Raw genomic sequence first — 19,672 nt, forward strand, 5'->3', positions numbered from 1 at the left:
TGAATGTAGTTATGAAAATTACAAAACAAAGTATGCAAATCCACTCCCCACCACACCAGCTCTTAGAGAGAGCATTAGGGGAGATATTCAAAATTTCTGCATCTACCACAGAGTATCAAGAGTAGGGGTGTTGCCTGGTACTTTGCTAATACATTTCTGAGTTACAGAGCTAACAGACAGACATGCCATAAATCTAATACCAGTGTGTCCCAGGGTCTTGCTGTGTAAGTGTAGGTGTGAAAGTTTTAATGAAAACTGAATAACAGAACAGTCTGCACTAGGAGGAACCTCAGAGATCATGCAGTTCCAAACCCCCCTGCCATGGACAGGGACACCTTACACTAGACCAGCTTGCTCACTGCCCCATCCAACCTGGCCTTGAACACTGCCAGGGATGAGACATCTTCTCTGGGCAACCTGCTCCAGTGCCTTATCACCCTCACAGCAAAGAATTTCTTCCTAACCTCTAATCTAAACCTATCCTACGTCAGTTAAAAGAATTTCTCTCTTATCACATGTTGTTGTAAAAAAGTCCCTCTCCAGCTCACTTGCAAGACCTCTTTAGGTAGTAGAAGATACTCTAAGGTGTCCCCAGAGCCTGCTCTACTCCACACTGAACAACTTCAACTCTCCCATTTGTTTTCACATGGGAGATGCTCCAGCCCTCCCATCATCTTCATGTCACTCCCCTGGACTCATTCTAGCAGGTCTACACCCTTCCTGTGTTGATCAACAATAACCATTTCAGTGAATACAGATACAGTAGAGTGTCCCTGTCTATCATTATTTTAGTTGCCACTTTATTATTGTTGGTTATATATATATATATATATTAGCTCCTCCTTTCTGTATTTAACTTTCTAAAAGCTCCCAACAAAAAGGCTGAAGCTCAGTAACAACAACTGTGGACCCCTGTTCATGTAAGGAAGGCTGCTTCCTAATCTGTTTTTAGCAAATCCTGTCACAGGGGTTTCTGGCAGGAAAACCTTTTAATTTACAGAAATAAGACAATTTCTTTCCTCCTATGTTTTCAGTAAGTACAGAGGTAAAAGGCTTCCCTTTAGGAATGACAGCAAATGCTTAAAAATGGCAAGTGCTTAAATGATTTGCTGAGTCAGAGTTTGTAACAGCTGACTGTTAGGGAAGTGTTTTGGAATGAAACTGTGGGCAGTATAATGAAAAAATGCTTTTAAGAAAAATAAAGGAAAAAGGTGGAAAGTACACATCATTTACCACACAGTCCTTTGTATTAATGTGAGGTTCAAGCAAGCAAGAGGTTATTTTTCTTGGGGAGTCTGAAATTTGGAGACTTATCATCTTTAGGACCTTTAGGACCACCTTCCAACTGCAGCAAACAGTTTGTTCTTCTTTTTCATTTAGGTGTCATTTCTGTATCACCAGGGAGAGACATTTTAAGTCACCAGTTTCTGAGCTTTTGAAACCTTTTCAAAATTCTTTTCAACATGGCTTAGACAGGCAGAAGTGGGTGGATTAGCTCAACAGCCTGCATCCACTGCTTAGTTCCAAGGTTTCAGTGCAATATGCATCTCACACATACCAAGGCACCTGTCGTGGGTCTTAATCCCTTTGAGTCATAGGTGTTAGCTGGTGCCAGAACACTGGGACTTCCACCAGAGGTGAGAAAGATTTTTTTAAAAATAAGGAAAACAAACAAACAAACATACAAAAAAGAACAAAAAAACCACCCCACAACCCAAGGGTGTATCTGGACAAACTCATTTTGCTAATGTAATATGTAAATAGGATTAATGCACTGAGAGCGCTATTATCTGAAGAGACTGCCAGGAAAAAGGAAGATTCATGTTTATTTATGCAGACCAGCATAGGGGGGAAAAAACCCTTAAAGCGGTGATATTTGTCTGGAGATCCAACTAGATTTGCCATCTCTGCTTGAACATTTCTGAAATCTTGACCTAAAGTATCTCTGAAGCTGTAAGCTCTGAAATTTGAATTGCCATTATTTTTGTCTAGCAGTCAGTATTTCATATGTTATTGAAATAAGATCCATCTGGGAGTGCTGATTCAAAGTCAGAGAAAAACCAGTAGGTTGCATGGAACTATATCAAGAATCACAGGTCTCTGCTGCAAGGAAAGGTACCTGAGATTAAGCTCTTGGTAACTTCTGTTGTTATTTCTTTTTCTTTGTTTCCCCTTTGCTTGGTATTTTGCAACAATGTATATGGATTTGGTTTTTTTCCATAAAGAGAAAGAAAAAGTAAAGTAATTCAATCTTTAAAATGTGGCCAGCAAGGATTTTGAAACTGTAATGGTCCTTAAAATGTATCTATAGTGTTTACTGCCACAAATGTAAATAGTGAAGCTGGGAAACTAATCAGGAAAGTTGCTGCAAAATACCCATCATTACATAAAACAAAGCCAAATAATTTACATTAATGATCCAGCTTTTTTAATTCTTGACTTCTATACAGTGGAAGTGACTTGCATTACATTTCATCAATGTATGTTTCCAAACTATCTTCTAAATGCTTGCTTAAGGAATAAGACTTCTTTTAGAAGAAACACCTGGAAAGAGACTTTTACAATGCAATAGAAAATTATTACTGCTACCCACATAGCTCCATTCTGTGAGCAGCATTTCACTTTTACCCATGTGAAATGTCCCATTTCCACAACACTGAGCATAATAAGAAGTGATTAAGTATTTGACAAAAGATAATTATTGAAGCAAATTTTTATGTATACAAAGAGGAACCCTTTTAAAGGCAAAATATTTCAACAACTGGATAATACTCTAATTATGTTTAACACACAAATTAAAAAGGTTACTAAAGGAGACTACATGTTGTGGTTTAACCCCAGCAAGCAACTAATTACCACACAGCTGCTCACTCACCCTCCAACCTTCCCTGTGGGATAGGGAGGAGAATCAGAAGAAAGGGTAAAACCTGTGAGTTAAGAACAGTACAATAACTGAAATTAAGTTATAATGCAGTAATAATGACAATAATAATAATAATTTTAATGAAAAAGGAGATGAAACAGGAGAGGGTGGAATAAAACCCAAGAAAAACAGTGATGCACAACACAACTGCTCAATCCTGACTGATCCTCAGCCCCTCCCCAGCAGTGATTGCCCCCTCCTGCCCCTCCTCTCCCTCCCAGTTAATGTGCTGAGAAGATGTTTTATGCTACTGAATGTCCCTTTGGCCAGCTGGGGTCAGCTGTCCTGGCCATGCTCCCTCTCAGCTTCTTGTGCACCTGCCCTCTAGCAGAGCACAGGAAAACAAAAAGTCCTTGACCTACCATAAGCACTGCTCAGCAACAACCAAAACATCAGTGTCAACATTATTCCCATCCTGAATTCAAATACACAGCACTATACCACCCACTAAGAAGAAAATTAACTCTATGCTGACCAAAACCAGGACACTAAAGTATGCTGGACACATTGAGATCCCATCAGAACAAGCAGATACTCTGGACCCAATTTACAAATCTCACTCATGCAGTCACATAGGGCTTTCAGAAAGCATTCAAAAAATAAGACAAGACCAAGTGATTTTTAAAAAATCTACAGGTTTTATAAAAACATTACACATTACAAAAATGTATCAATTAAACCTTACAGAGCACTTAAAATGTGTAACATTCTTTAAAATTAAGATTATCCATTTTTTCAGTAGGTACAGGTAGAAGTTTATATCAAAACTTTATCAAATAAAATACAATCCCTAACTTTCATACCTATCTAATCAGAAGAATATACACTGTAAGAAATATGAATGTGTTTAGAGATTTTTTTGTCTATAAAAATAGAAAAGGGATACTGTAAATATCTCACCTGAAGACTCAAAAAGTTCTAAACATACCAAGACTCTTAAAATCAGAGAAATTATCAATCTGTTTTTCTGAGGGTTCCAGCTCAGAAGAATAATGATGCAAGTTTAAAAGGAAGAAGAAAAAAAAAAGACTGAGTGGAAAAATACCCCTGAGATAAGTCAGAACATTAATATTTTTTCTACTTGCTTGTTTCTTTGGCTTTTGTTACTTTTAAGCTATATAGGTTTGAAAGGGAATTGGTCCAGTCATCGGTTTTAACAACTACATTATCATAACATAGGCAATTATTCTGGCACTATATAAGCAATTAAAAAAATAAAACACAGCATAAGTTGCTCTTTTTCTTCAGACTCTTCTGATTTCTGACCCCATCCCTCTATTTGAAAAAAAAATTCCTTCTAAACTTAGATTGTTAAGAGGATAAAATAGCCATCTGGAATATTTTTTTCAAATTATAGTTTCCCATGTCTTCCTTTTTTTCTTGAGAGCTTTTTATGGACAAGTTCTTCAAAAGCCATAATTTCATCTTCTACTTCATTTTCCAAGTCTTTATCGTGCACCAAGCCTATATTAAAAACAATGAATTAATGCAGAATGGAAAACCCCAACACCTTTTCCTCTTAACAGCATGACAAGCTATGTCATTGCTATTTTACATGTCAGCAATGTACCTTCATAGGTGCATAATCATGTTTAAGAAGTATTTAGCTTAATATGATAATGTGCATAAGAGCTCTGCAACAAAGCAGCAACTGCTAAGCCATTTGCTGCACTAGTAATTAATTTTCACACTGAAAATCTGTTTCTGTTGCTCTTTCCTTTGACTTTTCTAAGAAGCCTGTCTCATTTTTCTCCCAAGATTCAGTTTCAGCAGACGCTACATTTCCTTGCTGATTTCCAAGACAGACTATAAGGTCGCTTTTGAGACTACAAGAGCACCCCCACTGCTATTAGCTGTATCTGCTGGCACAGGAAGAGGCAACGCAAGGCTTTAGCACAACCCATTTTTCTAAAATGGAGCTACTTTAATGCTTTACATATAGTCCATTTTGTAAGTCTAATCACTTCACTGCTGTCTATTTCTGCAACTGTTGCACTCCCACCACCTAAATATATGTTTAAACATGAACATTCAGGGAGGCACAATAAAGCCTTAAACTTGCCTTCAGAGATCCGTGATGCAATAGACTGCATCAAGGCATGCTACTTTTTATATGAAACCAAGGGAAATGGAAGTGAAAATAAACAAACACAAACATCCTTTATCAGGCTGGGATCCACAGGGGGCCAGAGGGAAGGCTTGCTCCACTCTGGCCACCCCGCAACTAGCTGCTCTGTTTTGAAGAGCCACTGAGGAAAGCCTGGTTATCTCATGTTTTCCAGAGCGCCCCTGTGTGGGAGTGCCTCTCAAAGGTCAGTGAATATCCACAATGCTGCTGAGTGGGAGACTGAAGAGATGCTTAGAGACCACTACTGAACAACAGTGGGCACAGAAAGATGTGCAATTTTAAAACATACCTTCTTCTGTTTTCCTGTGAGAGTCCATTTGCTTCAGCCACTTGTGAGCATCATCAATGGTGTCAACCAATTTGTTGGCATGTGTGATTATTATTTCTTCAGCTGAAATGGAGCACAGTTAACATTCTGTGAGAACACTTAGCTGAGAAATGGACAGCAGCTCAAAGCCAAGCACAAAATGAAGTTACACAGAGCCATGTAGGATGACGATGCTGCAAACCCAGAAGTCATAGTCACCAGTGATCTCATAATGTATGCATTACTCCCCATTCTAATCAACATTACTAGCATTATCAGAGCAGAAGTTCTACATCCTTGTGCTGCCCTTTTTGAGTTACATCTGAATCCTGAAAACATTCTACTTCATTTTTGGGTTATAAAGTTCCTGACTCTCATTGTCTCTCTGAAATTATAGAAATCAAAGTAAAACATAGACCTAAAATGCTGCAGACTTTGCTGAACTGCACCATCAAGAACCTGAAAAATACCTGTTATAAAGAGAAGGATAAGTAATCTCAGAGACAAAGAATTTCTCTCTATATATTTTCACAGAGTAGAAGAGCAAGGTAAGATTCATGAAGCAATTGTCATAATGAAATCTACTATTACTAATTAAGCCTACTATATCCATCTTATTCATCACTATCATGGTTCACTGAGCAGGAAGCCAAGTAAACAGTACGCTAAACTTATTGGACCTCATCCATATGTAAACCTTTCCACTAGGAGTAAAGATAAAGCTCACATGTGAAGAGCACAACCTGACATTCAGTTACAAATTTAACATATTTCACTGATCAGAGCTGATGAACGTATCAAATACTACAGCTTTTCACTACTGTCAGACATCAAAGGCAAAATGACAACCTGACAGGATTTGTGGATTTCTACGACTGAAGCCAGTAACATTAAGATTTAAGTTGTCACTTTCCCAAAGCAAGTATACCAAACAATTTTACTTCCAGGCCACTCATTCACTAATTAAATTTTGCTTGCAAAAATCAGCATAGAATAATACTAGAAGCATATAAGGCAGAAAAAAAACTAATATCAAAATATGTATCTCAAGCACCATAATTTACTAAACTTTACCAGTGTTGCCTTTGAGTACCTGACACACCACAGATTTGTGGTTAAGTATCCACTTTTGTTCAGCCCTAGCAAAATTACAAGTTCAAGGTCAGAATAATCAGAGATATCCTTAGTCAAAGACCCCAAATACTCCTACCAGGCTACCCCTGCATATCCAAATTACTATGGCTAGCAGAAGTAACTAGGAAACAGTAGAAACAATAGAAAAAATAGTAAAGATGACCTATCAGTAAAACTGCAAAGTTGCTGTTAAACTGTGAAAGTTCAAATAACACAGTACATCTGACCATGCAGTTAAAATTCACTTTACTATCTATAAAAATTCACTACTGTTCACCTTACTTCTACTATGTAATTCATTAAGATGGAAGAGTTCAGAATATATTTTCAGTATTTCCAGCTCTATCAGTTCTTCCTTTCCTCAGCTACCTGAAATACCTTTCTCTTGGTATCACATTAAGATTTACAAATAGAGTTTTGCTAGGTCTAGTGGTTTGGCCAAAAAATGACATATTAATTTTTTAAAGAAAACCAAAAAGGCCCTACCTTTAGCCCAGGCTTTTTTCTCATAGATTTCCTCTACCACATCTGAAATTTTTTTAATATTCTCTCTGATTTTCCTCTGGCGTAAGTTGGAACCTTCTTTATATGCTAAATGGTCTCGGGTGTAATCCCTTCCTGTAATGGCCTCCACTACTTCCAGTCCATCATGTATTATTGGATCTATCTTTCTTCTGAAAAACTCAGCATAGTGTCTGTAGGCAGCATGGTTATGTGTGTGTTCTTCTGTGTTTCTGTGCTCCATATAGGCCTCGCTGGCCACAGAAATTGCATTTCCTTCTGCATGCAGCTTTTCTTCCTCACTGTTCTCTGTTGGTGTCAGAGGTTCAGAAGTGTCTGCCTCCATGCTTTCTGACCGGCTGAAGTAGTTCTCAGAGCTTTGGATGAATCTGACTCCACAGAGGTCACACTGGGTCTGGTCAATATCTGCTCTTTTGAATACCTCTGACAAAAATTCCTCTTCTTTCATTGCAACAGGATGAGCTCTGGAGTGGGCCTTCCTTTTCCACTTCACATACAGGGAAATGAAATGGAACACACGACACAGCTGGCGTTGAGCAGATGCTTTCTGCTCTTGCTTCTGTTGCTTGCTGAGTGCAATGACTTCCAGGGGATCCTTCTGGTCCTCTAAGCAATGAACCTCTTCAAATTCCTCTTTCAGCTCATAGTCATATTCCATTTCATCCAAAGAGGTTATAAATCTGTCAAGGTTTACACGTTCATACTGGATGCCCCGTATGGGTGGATGCCCCTGAGTGTAGGCAGTGTCCCACTTCCAGTGGCAGTCAACCAAGTGCTCTTCATCTCGCTCTGTCAGCAGCTCCTGCAGGCCTGCAGCAACTTCTCTTACATGTGTAGCATTACCCACTCGTTCCACGACCCTCAGCAATCTTCCAGGTACTTTAGAGGGAGTGTCTCTTCTCATTGATTCCAGCATCTCCTTGATTTCAGGGAAGAGGCGGCGTAAGAGGGATTTGTCTTTAGAACTCTGCACCTGGTCAGCGTTCAGCAACATCACTAAGCACAGCACTGCTGTCCGCTCAGCCTCCCCTGAAGTTATGCAATCAGGATCCTCGAATGCATCCAGGAGGACATTGAACCTTCCATAAGCACCACACAAGACTTCTGCTAGGTAACAGAGATGAGATCTGAAATAGTATATAGCTACATTTGTGTCCTTTGGTCTATACTCCTGTATAATAGAAAATGTGTCTTTAAGTTCTTTGTAATGGTCCTTGCGTCTGAACAAAAACTCCCAGTAATGAAGGAGAGCAATGTAGCTCTTTGGAAGGCAGAGAGTAATGTTCTTGGAGAGACGCATCAGGACAGCACAACACAGAATATACTGAAATTCCAGCAGCATCACCGTATTTCCTATGCTTGGAATCAGGTATCTTGTGCATTTCTTGATCAGGACATTCATGAAACGGAAAAAAAATCTTTTACAGTTTTCCGGGTTCTTATGAACATAGAACTGCTCAAGTGAATTTTCAAGAAGTCGAATGAAGCACAAGTGTGTTCTTCCTGCATTTTCAGCATTTTTGTCAGGTAGCAACATACCATGTCTGCCCTCTATTCCTTTGGTCTTTTCTCCCTGGCCTGCATTCTTTGGCAAACTTTTTGCCTTTGCCAAAGCAAACATTAGCTCTTTGTTATAATTATCCTCTTCTTTAAAAAGAAGTTTCTCAAATTCTTCAGGATATCCTGAAGATAAGATAAGGATCTTCATGGCACATAGCCACAAGTCAGTTGATTCTCTTCTGGCTGCAATGTCTTCATTATTAAACTTAAATGTGATGTACTTCTTCAACATCTCTCTACAAGGTTTGGAAATAACACTACTGAATTGCAGTATTTCTTTGCATGCCTTTGGGTTCTCTGACAGTATTCTCAAATGAAAATGATTCGGAAAAAACATTCCTAGGAGGGCTTTACATGACGCATATTTGTCAGAAGTCAAAATGTCCTCAAAGCTTTTGCACTGATTCAGTAGCTCTTTAGGGAAAGTGCACGTGGCTTCCAACAACAGTCCATTTATTGCTACCAGATGCATTTTACACTGAAATACTGTCTTTGCTTCATGACGCAACAAGGGCCTGTGGTAACCCTCACAGGTTTTATCTTCACAGCTCAATCCAGCAATGAACTTCATACAAATATCGGGGTACTTCTTGCTCAGTAACTCACGGGTGATAAAGCACAACCTGCTTAACAAGTGCTGCTTCAGAGCTGATTTTACTTTCTCTGTGCTTACTGAGAAATCACCTTTTGCCTTCCTCTCTTTTAGACTTGGCTTGTCTAACAAAAACTTGATAATGGGTTCAGCTTCATTTTGAGACACCTGGCAACTGTCACCTGTTGGGACAATCCCAAAATAAGCAAAGCATAACTTCACCATATCTTTCTCTGCATTGGTGGCTGCTTTCTTCAGACCACTAACAAGACTCAGGAGAGCCATCAAGCCACGTGTTGCCATGAGGAGGATGTTCTGGCTAGGAGTGTTGCAGTGACATAACGCAAAGAGAGCTTCAACTGCACCAGCAGAGTGATTCAGAGATAGGAACTGACAGTACGCATTGCTCAGCTTCACGAAGTCTCCTTTCAGAGCTCCCTGCAAAAACACAGCCTCAGCAACGCCAGACTTCTGCCCAGTTTGTTCACAAATCTCAAGGGCTTCTCTTAGGATGATCTCCACGCTCCCCAGATGTAATTCTGAACCGCGACTCAGCCTGGCACGTGCTTCAGCAAGCAAACACGATGCGCGAAACTCTTTTACAGCTGTGAGGTTGGCTGCTTCCAGGGCAAACCCGTGTTGTTTCATTAACTTTGCAGCCTCCTCCCGGCGATCCTTCCTTTTCAGTAACTCTGCTGTTTGGTGCAAACATCCACGAGACTTCAGAAACTCAAGCTGATCCTCTATATCAAGTTTTGACAGGACTTGCATCATTTCTTCAGTCCTGTTCATACTCAGGTACTTTGCAGCTGCTTCCAAATACAACTGATTTGCTGTACAGGAGAGTTTGCATGCAATTTGTCCTTTAGCATTCAACATATCTTCATATCTGAAATAATAGATACATCAATTTACTGCCACAGACAAGAAATCTAGACAAAAAAAGCACTGCAATTAAAAAAACCCCCCAAACATTAAACAAACAGTTTCCCCTAGAAGCCCTTCCTTCAAAAAGGCCAACTGTTTCATGTGACATGCCTGTCAGGTGAAAAGAGGATCACATCACCTTAAAAGATCTACAGAAAGAAACTAATTACAACATGAGGCTGTCAAAATCAAGATTATTAAAACTTTTGGTACAAACAAGATCACAAGGTTTACAGCATTAATGAAGCATTCTCCACACTGTCAAATCAATGTACAAATAACTTTAACACATTTTATCAGTGTTAATAGTCTATTTACAAAAAAATGTGAATGTCAGTGAATTCTCCATGGGTCAATATATTCAGTATTCTGTAAAATTTACACAAACTTGTCAGTGTAGAGAGAATTCTTTCAAGCCTGCTGTAAGTATCTGCATATGCTTTGTAGCTTACTAAGTGTCTGAGCAAAATGCCTGGTTGCATCTTTCATAACATGCACTTTAGAGTATTCAGTAATTAATTATTAATGGATGATGTAAAATTATTGAGGTATCCCCTAAGCCAGTTTTGTGAAATATTCTCTCCTGCATGTTGAGAATGAGTAAGTTTTTCCTGTGGGATGAGTAAATTATCATTAGCTTTTCCTTATCATCTTTCTCATGATAAACATGGCAGTGCAGATTTTTTGTGTCTATGCGGATAAATTTCCATGAATGTTTTGGAGGAGATGATTTAAATACTTCTTTGTTGATAAAGTGACTTTAATGCTTGAACTTTTTGATCGAACAATCTCTTCATATTAAAGAAGCTTTAATCATTCAAAAAGGCAGTTACCATTATTAAAGGCACATCACAAAGGATTTATGTAAAACAAAGTCTGTAGACAAAACCCTTCTGAAAATTTTTCAGTGAACCAGCTGCATTATATGGAATTTGGAAATGCAAAAGAGAATGATATTCCAATACCATCTTGCGAGACATACCTTTCAACTGCCTTTGCTGCTTCTTCATAGAGTTCTTCCTGACAATACATTTTAATGGCCAGATCAAACTCCTCAATTAGTTCATAACATTCAGATGCTTCTTTGTAGCACTGACTTTTCTGATAGTAAACTGCAGCATCTCTCATCTGCAATGCAGAAGTCAATAATGAAACTGAAGTGCTGTAAACAGTCAAAACTACATGAATGGAATAAATCATGTAATTCTATCATGTGTCTCAAAAAGAAGTACACTTTAATAAAATGTAATTAAAGTATCTGAATAAAATTAAATAGATATTAAAGCAACCATCACTAAAACTGAAGAGATTGTTTAAACCAACTTCAAAATATTTGTGTCTGAAAAACTAGAGTATAAAATGAAAGATATTATATAGGATTTTCAAAACAATTTTATCCGTCCAGCTCTGCCTGTTTTTAGAAAACACTGCACATGCTTCTGCTGATTTACAGATTTCTCAGAATGAATACTACTAAATTAAAACAGTTATGGGTGCAGAATGAAAACCTTAATGTTGTAGCCTAAACTTCAAATATTTGGGAACAATCACTTTACATTCTTTTAGTGGAAATACACTGAAAATAAAAATATTACATATTGTTAGCACACTATTTTAACCCTTCCAAGTTTTAAGGTTCCATTTAGATGGCTGTTACCAATTAGATTTCAGTATCATCAGAGTACTAAATGAAGCAACAGCTTAAGTTTCATGACATCAGTCATTCACTAATTTTTGACTGTAAATTATTGATAATGACATTTGAGGAAAGCCAAAGAAATAAAGCCAGCCTGCATAATTGCATCATTCTCCACTTCATTCCTCTTCTGCCTTTTCTCAGATAAAATATTCCTTTTGAACAGCCCAGCTTAAAGAGCTTGCTTAGCTCTTTAAGCTGGGCTGTTCAAAAGTTTAGCTATTAACATGACACAAAAAGATACTACTACTTTTTGAATAATATGAGAGGAAAAAAAAGCTGTAGGAAAAGGAAAGTGCTAAGGTGAGTATTTAATACCTTTCCTAATTTTTTACACAATTCTGCACAAAGATGGAACTCCTTGGATTGAATCAGACATTTTAGTGATAGTTTTGGTTCTCCACATTCCAAGTAAGTTTTAGCCAATGTCATATATTCCATCTGTTTTTCCCTGTGGAAAGTAAAGAGAAAATTACCACTAACATCCAAATTAAGTTTAGGATCATGTGAGCTGTCACTGAGTCCAACCAACACTGACATCACACATTATTCTTTATACATTACCCGATAAGTTATGATCTTACAATTAATTATATTTTGGGCTGACACTGCTCTGGCCAAAAGTCTGTTCCAAAATATGATAGCTCTGGCAGTCGAAAGATTCTTTAAAAGTTTTTTTTTTTTTTTTAACTACTGTATAGTACTGTGATTTTGTACTGCTTCTCTTTTCTTAGCCTGTTCTCTCTTTTCTGCTGTTTAGCGCCAATGTCATTATTGACACAAGCAAATGTGTTCTCAGCCTTTGTTTTGTATGGCTGAACAATCCCAGCCTTCATGGTATCACTGCAGCATAATCTAGATTGAATTCACAATTCTCAAGCCTTGAGAATCAGAACTGTACAGAACATTTCATATAGAACACACAAATCTTATTTAAGCTTTTTACACCAGCATTAATACTTCTATTAAAAAAAATTTCAGCTTTGGCAGCTTCATTATTACATACGTTCTGTCAACTTAAAATATCCTAATACACCAAATTCCTGGTCCTCAAATTTTATGCAGTCAACAAACAGTGAACTAAGACAAAGTTTTATCAGTCCCATCAACAATCTCTCTATAATCATGAAACTTTATCCTTATACTTCTAACCAGAGCTACTAATGTAAAGCAGGTAATTAAAAAAGATAAAATCTCAACTAAATTCAGTAATAGCATTTCTTCAGGTCTTCCCTCTTCTCCCTTGTATGCCAGCTTCCTCTGGCCTAGTCATTCCTTTCCCATTCTGCTATCATTGCTAACTTCTGGCCTCCCCAGCATGAACAGGAACTGATTCACTTAGCTCTAGATCTTTCTGCATTGAGTTTTTTCTTGTCTTAATTGAGATGAGTCCCAAAGAGCTTCCAAGCCTCTTCAGGAAACTGCAAACTCTCTCCCCTGTCAAACTCTTGAGCTTTTTTACTCAGCTGAAGTCATGAACTAAATGATTCATCTCAAAATCTGTTCCTTTAAAACTGTCCTTTGGTTCAGATCTGGTTCTGCTTGTTTGGTTTAAATTGACTGTAACACTAATTTTACTCCAAAGCTCACTTTTGGCAAACAGCTTTTCTTCCCCAACGCACACCACCATTCCTTCTCCTTTGTTGAGTGAATATGCAGCAGGATTAACCGAAGTTGAGCACTGCTGATGACATATGTTCTCCAATCTGTATCTAAGGATTTAAAGCCTCTTGACGTAATGCAAACCCTGTTGTTTTTCTCTCACACAACCAGTAATCCATTACATGGGCCAATTTCATCTGGACAGCCCTTCCACTACTCCCCAGGGGGAGCAGTGCCCAGGATCCTATAGTGCTAGACCTTCCAATTCCTTACATCTCTTTTGACAACCACAAACACATAAAGACACCCGTCCTGCACTGTTCTCCGGTGTCTCTGGTCCAGCCCCACAGCTGTGGTGTGAATCTCACCCTCCACACCCATAAGGGGTCTGGCACTGCAGAGTGACACTTGCTCAGCTGCACTAACATCTACCTTGGGCTGCTTTTCTTCGTGTGCACTTTGAGAACAGCGTCGTGTGTCAGGGCCAGCTTTGACTTCTCAGCTGCTCCTCCCTTTTGGTAACATTTGGCAGCCACCTGGGGTGAAATCACACACAGCATTCACAGATGTGCATCCAGCCCATGGCTTATCACATAAAAGCAATACTTAATTTTACAGGCACTGGAATGCAAAGCAGAAAGACTGGCAGGGTGCCTTGAAAAAGGAAAAGGTAAAACATTGTGGTATATTTTTAGGACAAAAAGAAAAGCTTTAAAGTCAGTCCATGTGTGACTACCAAAATCAGAATATTAATTACAATATTGTACATAGTAGTAGTAGAAGTAGAATTCCTGGTAAGCTGATAGAACAAATGGCATATGCAATTTGAATGATAGCCTAAACCATTAACTGGTAAGTGACCAGGCATCCACAACGTATTACTAAAAGTGAGAAAGACCAAGGTGTACAAAGTGAAATAGAAAAACCAGGAACATTTACTCAATGCTTTTATCATACTGGGCTCTTTCTGTGAAAACTAAACAGAAACATCAGGAGTTACCATGCTCCTAGCAAGGTTTGCTTCATTATGACCCCGCTTATTCTGCAACACCATGATTTCCTTATTCTATCCATTAACATAGTGTTGCTTCTGTTTGGAAATTGCACACTGCAAGCCACTCTTAGAACTGCCAAAATTGCCAGATAATGTAATCTTAAGGTAGCATTGATTAGCAAAGACCAGGGTTACAAAGAAAACAGATTTGCAGATAATATACATAATACATTTCAGATTTCAAGATGATTTTTTTAGCTGCGTGGGTTTTTTATCTAAACTCTTTTCTGTCCATTTAGAAAACTGCCTTTTATTTTCAAGGGGAGACAAAGACTATCTATAGAGTGGCAGCTGATTATTTTGGGGTTTGGCCTTGTTATAAACATTTATTTTCCTTTCAAAGAATTTTATGTTGTTACCTGCAGAACACAGAAGCTTTCCCTCTACCATGATCAAAAAAGATCAGTATCTAAAGTTTTATTTCATAGAATCACAGAACATGTCAAATTGAAAGGGACTTATTAGGATAAGAGAGGACAACTTACTGCTCCCTGCAGGACTACCTAAAACAAACCCACACAACTAAGAATGTTATCCAGATGCTTCCTGAACTCTGAACTCATGGCTTAATGCCATGACCACTTTCCAGGGGTGCCTGTGGCAGGCCACCTTCTCTGTGAACAGCCCTTTTCTACATCCAATCTGATCTTCTTCTGATCCAACTTCATTCAATTTCCCCATATCCTATCACTGCTAACCAGAGAGAGGAGATCAAGACCTCCCCTTGAGGAAATTGTAGACTGTGATGAGGTTACCCCGCAGTCATCTCTTTTCTGAGCTGAACAAAACGAGACTTCAGCAGCTCTTCTTAAGATGTGTCCTTCAGAGCTGCCTGTGGCAATGGCAAGGGGGTTGGGACTGGATGATTCTTGGGGGTCACTTCAAAACCAAACCATTCTATAATTCTTTGACTTTTCACCATCATGGTCACCTTCCTCTGGACACACTATCTAACAGCCTGATGGCCTTCTTATATTGTGGTGCCCAAAACTGCACAAAGTACTCCAAGTAAGTCTGCACCAGCACAGAGCAGAGCAGGACAATCACCTCCTTTGACTGGCTCACAATGCTGTATTTGATGCACCCAGGACACCGTTTGCCTTTTTGACTGTTGGGACACACTGCTGGCTCATATTCAACCTGCCACCAACCCAAATTCCCAGATCCCTTTTCTTGGGGCTGCTCTCCAGCCTCATTCCCTAATTTGAATGTATAACCAGGAGTACTCCATCCTAAGTGCAGAATCTGGCACTTGCCCTTGTTAAGTTTCTTAGGGTTGGTGATAGCCCACTAGGTTGTCGAGGTCTCTCTGCAGGGCCCCTCTACCCTTGAGGGAGTCAACAGCTCCTCCCACTTTGGTGTCCTCCTAGTTTAGTATTGTTGGCCAACATATTTAATGTACACTCCATTCCTATGTCCAAATTATTTATAAAAACATTAAAGAGCACTAGTCCTTAAATTGAGCACTGGGGAATCCAACCAGTGATGGGCCACCAGCTTGATACAACTCTTTGAGCCTGGCTTATACACCAGTTTCTCTCCTGATGTATTATGGACTTGTCTAGCTGTGTGTTGAACATTCCATCCAGAATAAAGAAAGACTGTGAGAGAAACTATTAAAATATTTGCTAAAACCAAAATATACCACATCTATTGGCTTCTCTTGGTCAACCAGACGACTGACCTTGTCATAAAAGGAAATTAACTTGGTTAAGTAGGAGTTTCCCGTAGTGAACCCGTGCTGCCTGTGACTAATGACTGCAGAGTCGCTCAAGTGTTATTTTCAGTAACTCCCAGAATAACCTTCTCCATAATTTTACTGGGAACCAAAGTGAGACTGAAAGGCCTGTAATTACCAGGGTCTTCCTTTTTATCCTTCTTGAAAACTAGGACATTTGCCAGCTTCCAATTGACTGGGACCTCTCCAGACTCCCAAGACCTTTGAAAAATAATGGAAAGGGACCCTACAATAAAATGCGCCAGCTCATTCAGTACCTGAAATGAATCCCATCAAGCCAATAAATTTATGTGCATCCAGCTGCAGCAGCAAGTCTCAAACCAGTGCAGAGTCAGCTGGGAGTTTATCATCCCCCAAGTCACAGTCTTCTAGCAAATCATCATTTTAAATCATGTTAAAGACAGAGGTAAAGAAGGTATTAAATGTCTCTGCTTTGTCTATGTCCCTATTTGTAAGGTAAATGACCTCATCAAGTAATGCACCAATGTTATATCCAAACCTTCTTTTGCTGTTAATGTGTTTTAAAATGACCTTTTTGTTGTCCTTCACAGTGCTGTATTGCTTGAACTCTACTTGAGCTTTGGCCACATGAATTTTCTCCCTACAGTGACAAACAGCATCTCTGTTGTCCTCCTCCTGTGTCACCTCCCCTTGTTCCAATGTCCACACACTTTCCCTTTTCCCCTAAGTTCAAGAAGAAGATGCCTGTTCAGCCAAGCCAGACTCTGCCCCACTTACTCGACTTCCAACCCTTTGGAATTTCCTGCTTCTGCACTCTTCAGACTATCATTCAAGAATTCCCAAGGGACCTTACTAATTAGCTCCTTCCACAGCACAAGTCTGCTCTCCCCTTATGCAGGGTCAAAGTTTTGCAGGACATTTTCTGCTACAGCCAACCACTTGAAACTTAGTTACTTTGTGGTCACTGACATGACAAGACAAGAATCCCCACTTTACTCACAAAGGCCTGTCTGTTTACAAACAACAAATTTAGGAGGTCACCTTTCCTTAGTCAGCTCCCCTAGTACTTGCACCCAGAAGTTATCTTCAACTTGCTCCAAAAATTTCCTGAACCGGTTTTTGTCCACTGTATGACTTTCTCAGTTGATGTCTGGGAAGTTAAAACCACTCATAAGGACAAGAACATTTGATCTAGAGATATCCCTTATCTCCCTGTAGATTAATTAATTGACATTGTCATCCTGGCTGAGTTTTGCTTCGATCCCATTAACTGTTGTTCCATACCCAGACTGCATTAACTAGGAAGCTAGGAAACAAAAAACTGTAAAATATCTATGCTCTTTAAACAGAAAGGGAACGAAACCATTATTTTCCTACCCAAATTAATACACTTCCAAGAAGTGCTTTCATTTCTCTACAATACGTGCAATGATACTGTCAAGAACGTGGTTTAGATTCACGCATATCAATCAATTCTGATTGATGCTAATAATTGTTTTTCCAACTGTCTTTCATTTGTGTGCATTAAAATGTAATTTCCCTCATGGGACTGCAAATTTCTGGGCAGTGAATTTAAGACTACAAACAAAAGGCTGGCTCTCCTTGCTCACTTCTTGTAAGTCATTTACAAGTAGACACACAGCTACAAACCACAAACTAAGGCAGACTGCTACAGAGCAACTGAAGGTTTACAGATGGTTTCATAGATACAGAAAAAAGAAAAGGTTTCAGAATAAGCAAGAATCCTTATTTCAAATAAACATATGTTCCTACCTCCCAGAATTGGTGTTTGGCATAGTAGTCTCCCTGTGCAATCCATTCTTCTGGAGTTGAAGTTTTAGCAAACATGCTGTCATCTAAGTCTACAAGGGCAGAGGTGACCATTTAATGTTAGAATAGATAAACCTCAGAAACCACTTACAATGTACCAAAACTAAGAATTATCTCACAATGTTCCAAGCTCTATGTTTGTGCTGACTCCAGTCATGGTAACTATGAGTCAAGTGGGGCAATACTGTTGTATGAGGCTACCAGTGAGAATACAAAACCCCACAGTTTCGCTGGGGACTGGGCTGGCAAGTGGCTGAAACTTCATTAACACAGCAGAAAATCTGACTACAAACTGACCACTTTAAGCCATAAATATCTGCAGCCATCAGGGTCCACTGAGCTCTCTCCACAGTAGTTGGCTGAGTGGCAGTGACCTGATCTCCCTTTATGTAGGAACACCTCTTAAGGTCACCCCTCAATGCTGAGGGATCCCTTACTCAAAAGCAGATATCAATGGGCTGGTAAATGACATTTTTGCATGTGTGTAATACTTAAGATAGGTATAGCAAGCTTATGTAAAAAGTAGAGTATTGACCACCAACCCATCCATACTTAATAAATATTTTACATATCTTAATTTACTGGTTAGAACTCAATAAACTAATTACAAGATCAGATCTGTCTGAGGGATCACTGACTCTTCTCCTGTGACAGCAAGAAAACTTAAACTAGTGAATTAGCAATAAACTTTAACATATACAACTGATCTGAAGAGACAAAAGAATTAAGACCCACTGAAATAAGTGAAAATTTGCAAGGGCAATTATCAATGCATACCATTAGAAGGACCAAGGCATTTAACCTTCTTTATTACACAGACTAAAAGCAAGAAACCATGAGCTTTTGACTGTTTGACAGTCTTTTAAGAAAGTTTTAGGACAACTTTACCTTTCTTTTCATCTGTTTTGACAACCTTAACAAATTTTCTTTTGATGAAATACTTAAAAGCTGGAGCCCGTTTATCACGGTCTTCATCAAAGATCCAAAGATTGACTCTGGCTCTTGTAACTGCAGTATACAATTGCTTGAGTTCTCCATTCAGCATCTGAAGCAGAACAAAAAAATTGAATTAAATAAATGAAATGCCAGATGAGCTGAATTGTTAAAAAGAAACATACTTTGTAGTTGTAAGAAAACAGAGAATTTATACAGAATGTGTAGCAAGTAAGAAAGTGGTTTTAAGCCAGTCTAAACATTAGATATGGGATTTCAATTACATAAGCCATTGTCCAGCTAACTTACAAGCAACTACTACTACAAATCAGCTGCAGGTATGACAGGTTATTTTCCTTCTAATCACTTGCACACATAATTAGTAATTTACTATAAAATCCTGAAAATATCTGACTCACCAGATTCTAAGCAACTTCCTTAATTTCAAGGTAGTGACACCAACCAGAAACCAGACTACAGGATTAATGAATATTGGCAAGCTGAATTGCTATTTGCTTTAACCACAGTTGTTCTGTAAATATACCCAAAAGTCTATGAAACAGGTTTTGTTCTCTAATCAAATTACATTTGCAAACAATATCTTATATTTTAAAATCAGTATTACATTACATCATATTATATTATATTATATTATATTATATTATATTATATTATATTATATTATATTATATTATATTATATTATACAAATGTGAACAACTATAAAAGGTAAAGCAACCTTGATAAGCATGGAACTAACAGAATG

The 19,672-nt window shown here is 38.5% G+C and overlaps 1 protein-coding gene across 3 annotated transcripts in view; it reads right to left on the reverse strand.

Moving 5' to 3' along the window:
* Positions 1-3,541: 3,541 nt before the first annotated feature.
* TRANK1 (tetratricopeptide repeat and ankyrin repeat containing 1) overlaps positions 3,542-19,672 on the reverse strand; it is a 57,891-nt gene continuing 41,760 nt past the window's right edge. For all 3 annotated transcript variants that reach the window (XM_066192073.1, XM_066192081.1, XM_066192064.1), the window contains exons 17-24: positions 18,863-19,019; positions 17,918-18,006; positions 13,824-13,927; positions 12,108-12,240; positions 11,076-11,221; positions 6,979-10,055; positions 5,341-5,442; positions 3,542-4,387 (exon numbers count right to left, since the gene is read on the reverse strand). In XM_066192073.1, coding sequence (XP_066048170.1) covers positions 4,275-4,387; positions 5,341-5,442; positions 6,979-10,055; positions 11,076-11,221; positions 12,108-12,240; positions 13,824-13,927; positions 17,918-18,006; positions 18,863-19,019 — 3,921 coding nt within the window. In that variant the 3' untranslated portion in view covers positions 3,542-4,274. The remainder of the gene's footprint in view (positions 4,388-5,340; positions 5,443-6,978; positions 10,056-11,075; positions 11,222-12,107; positions 12,241-13,823; positions 13,928-17,917; positions 18,007-18,862; positions 19,020-19,672) is intronic.

The sequence above is a fragment of the Chamaea fasciata genome, unplaced genomic scaffold (genome assembly GCF_029207755.1).
Source record: "Chamaea fasciata isolate MVZ Bird 193981 ecotype frontalis unplaced genomic scaffold, bChaFas1.0.hap1 SCAF_1, whole genome shotgun sequence".
In the NCBI taxonomy this organism is placed as follows: Eukaryota; Metazoa; Chordata; class Aves; order Passeriformes; family Sylviidae; genus Chamaea; species Chamaea fasciata.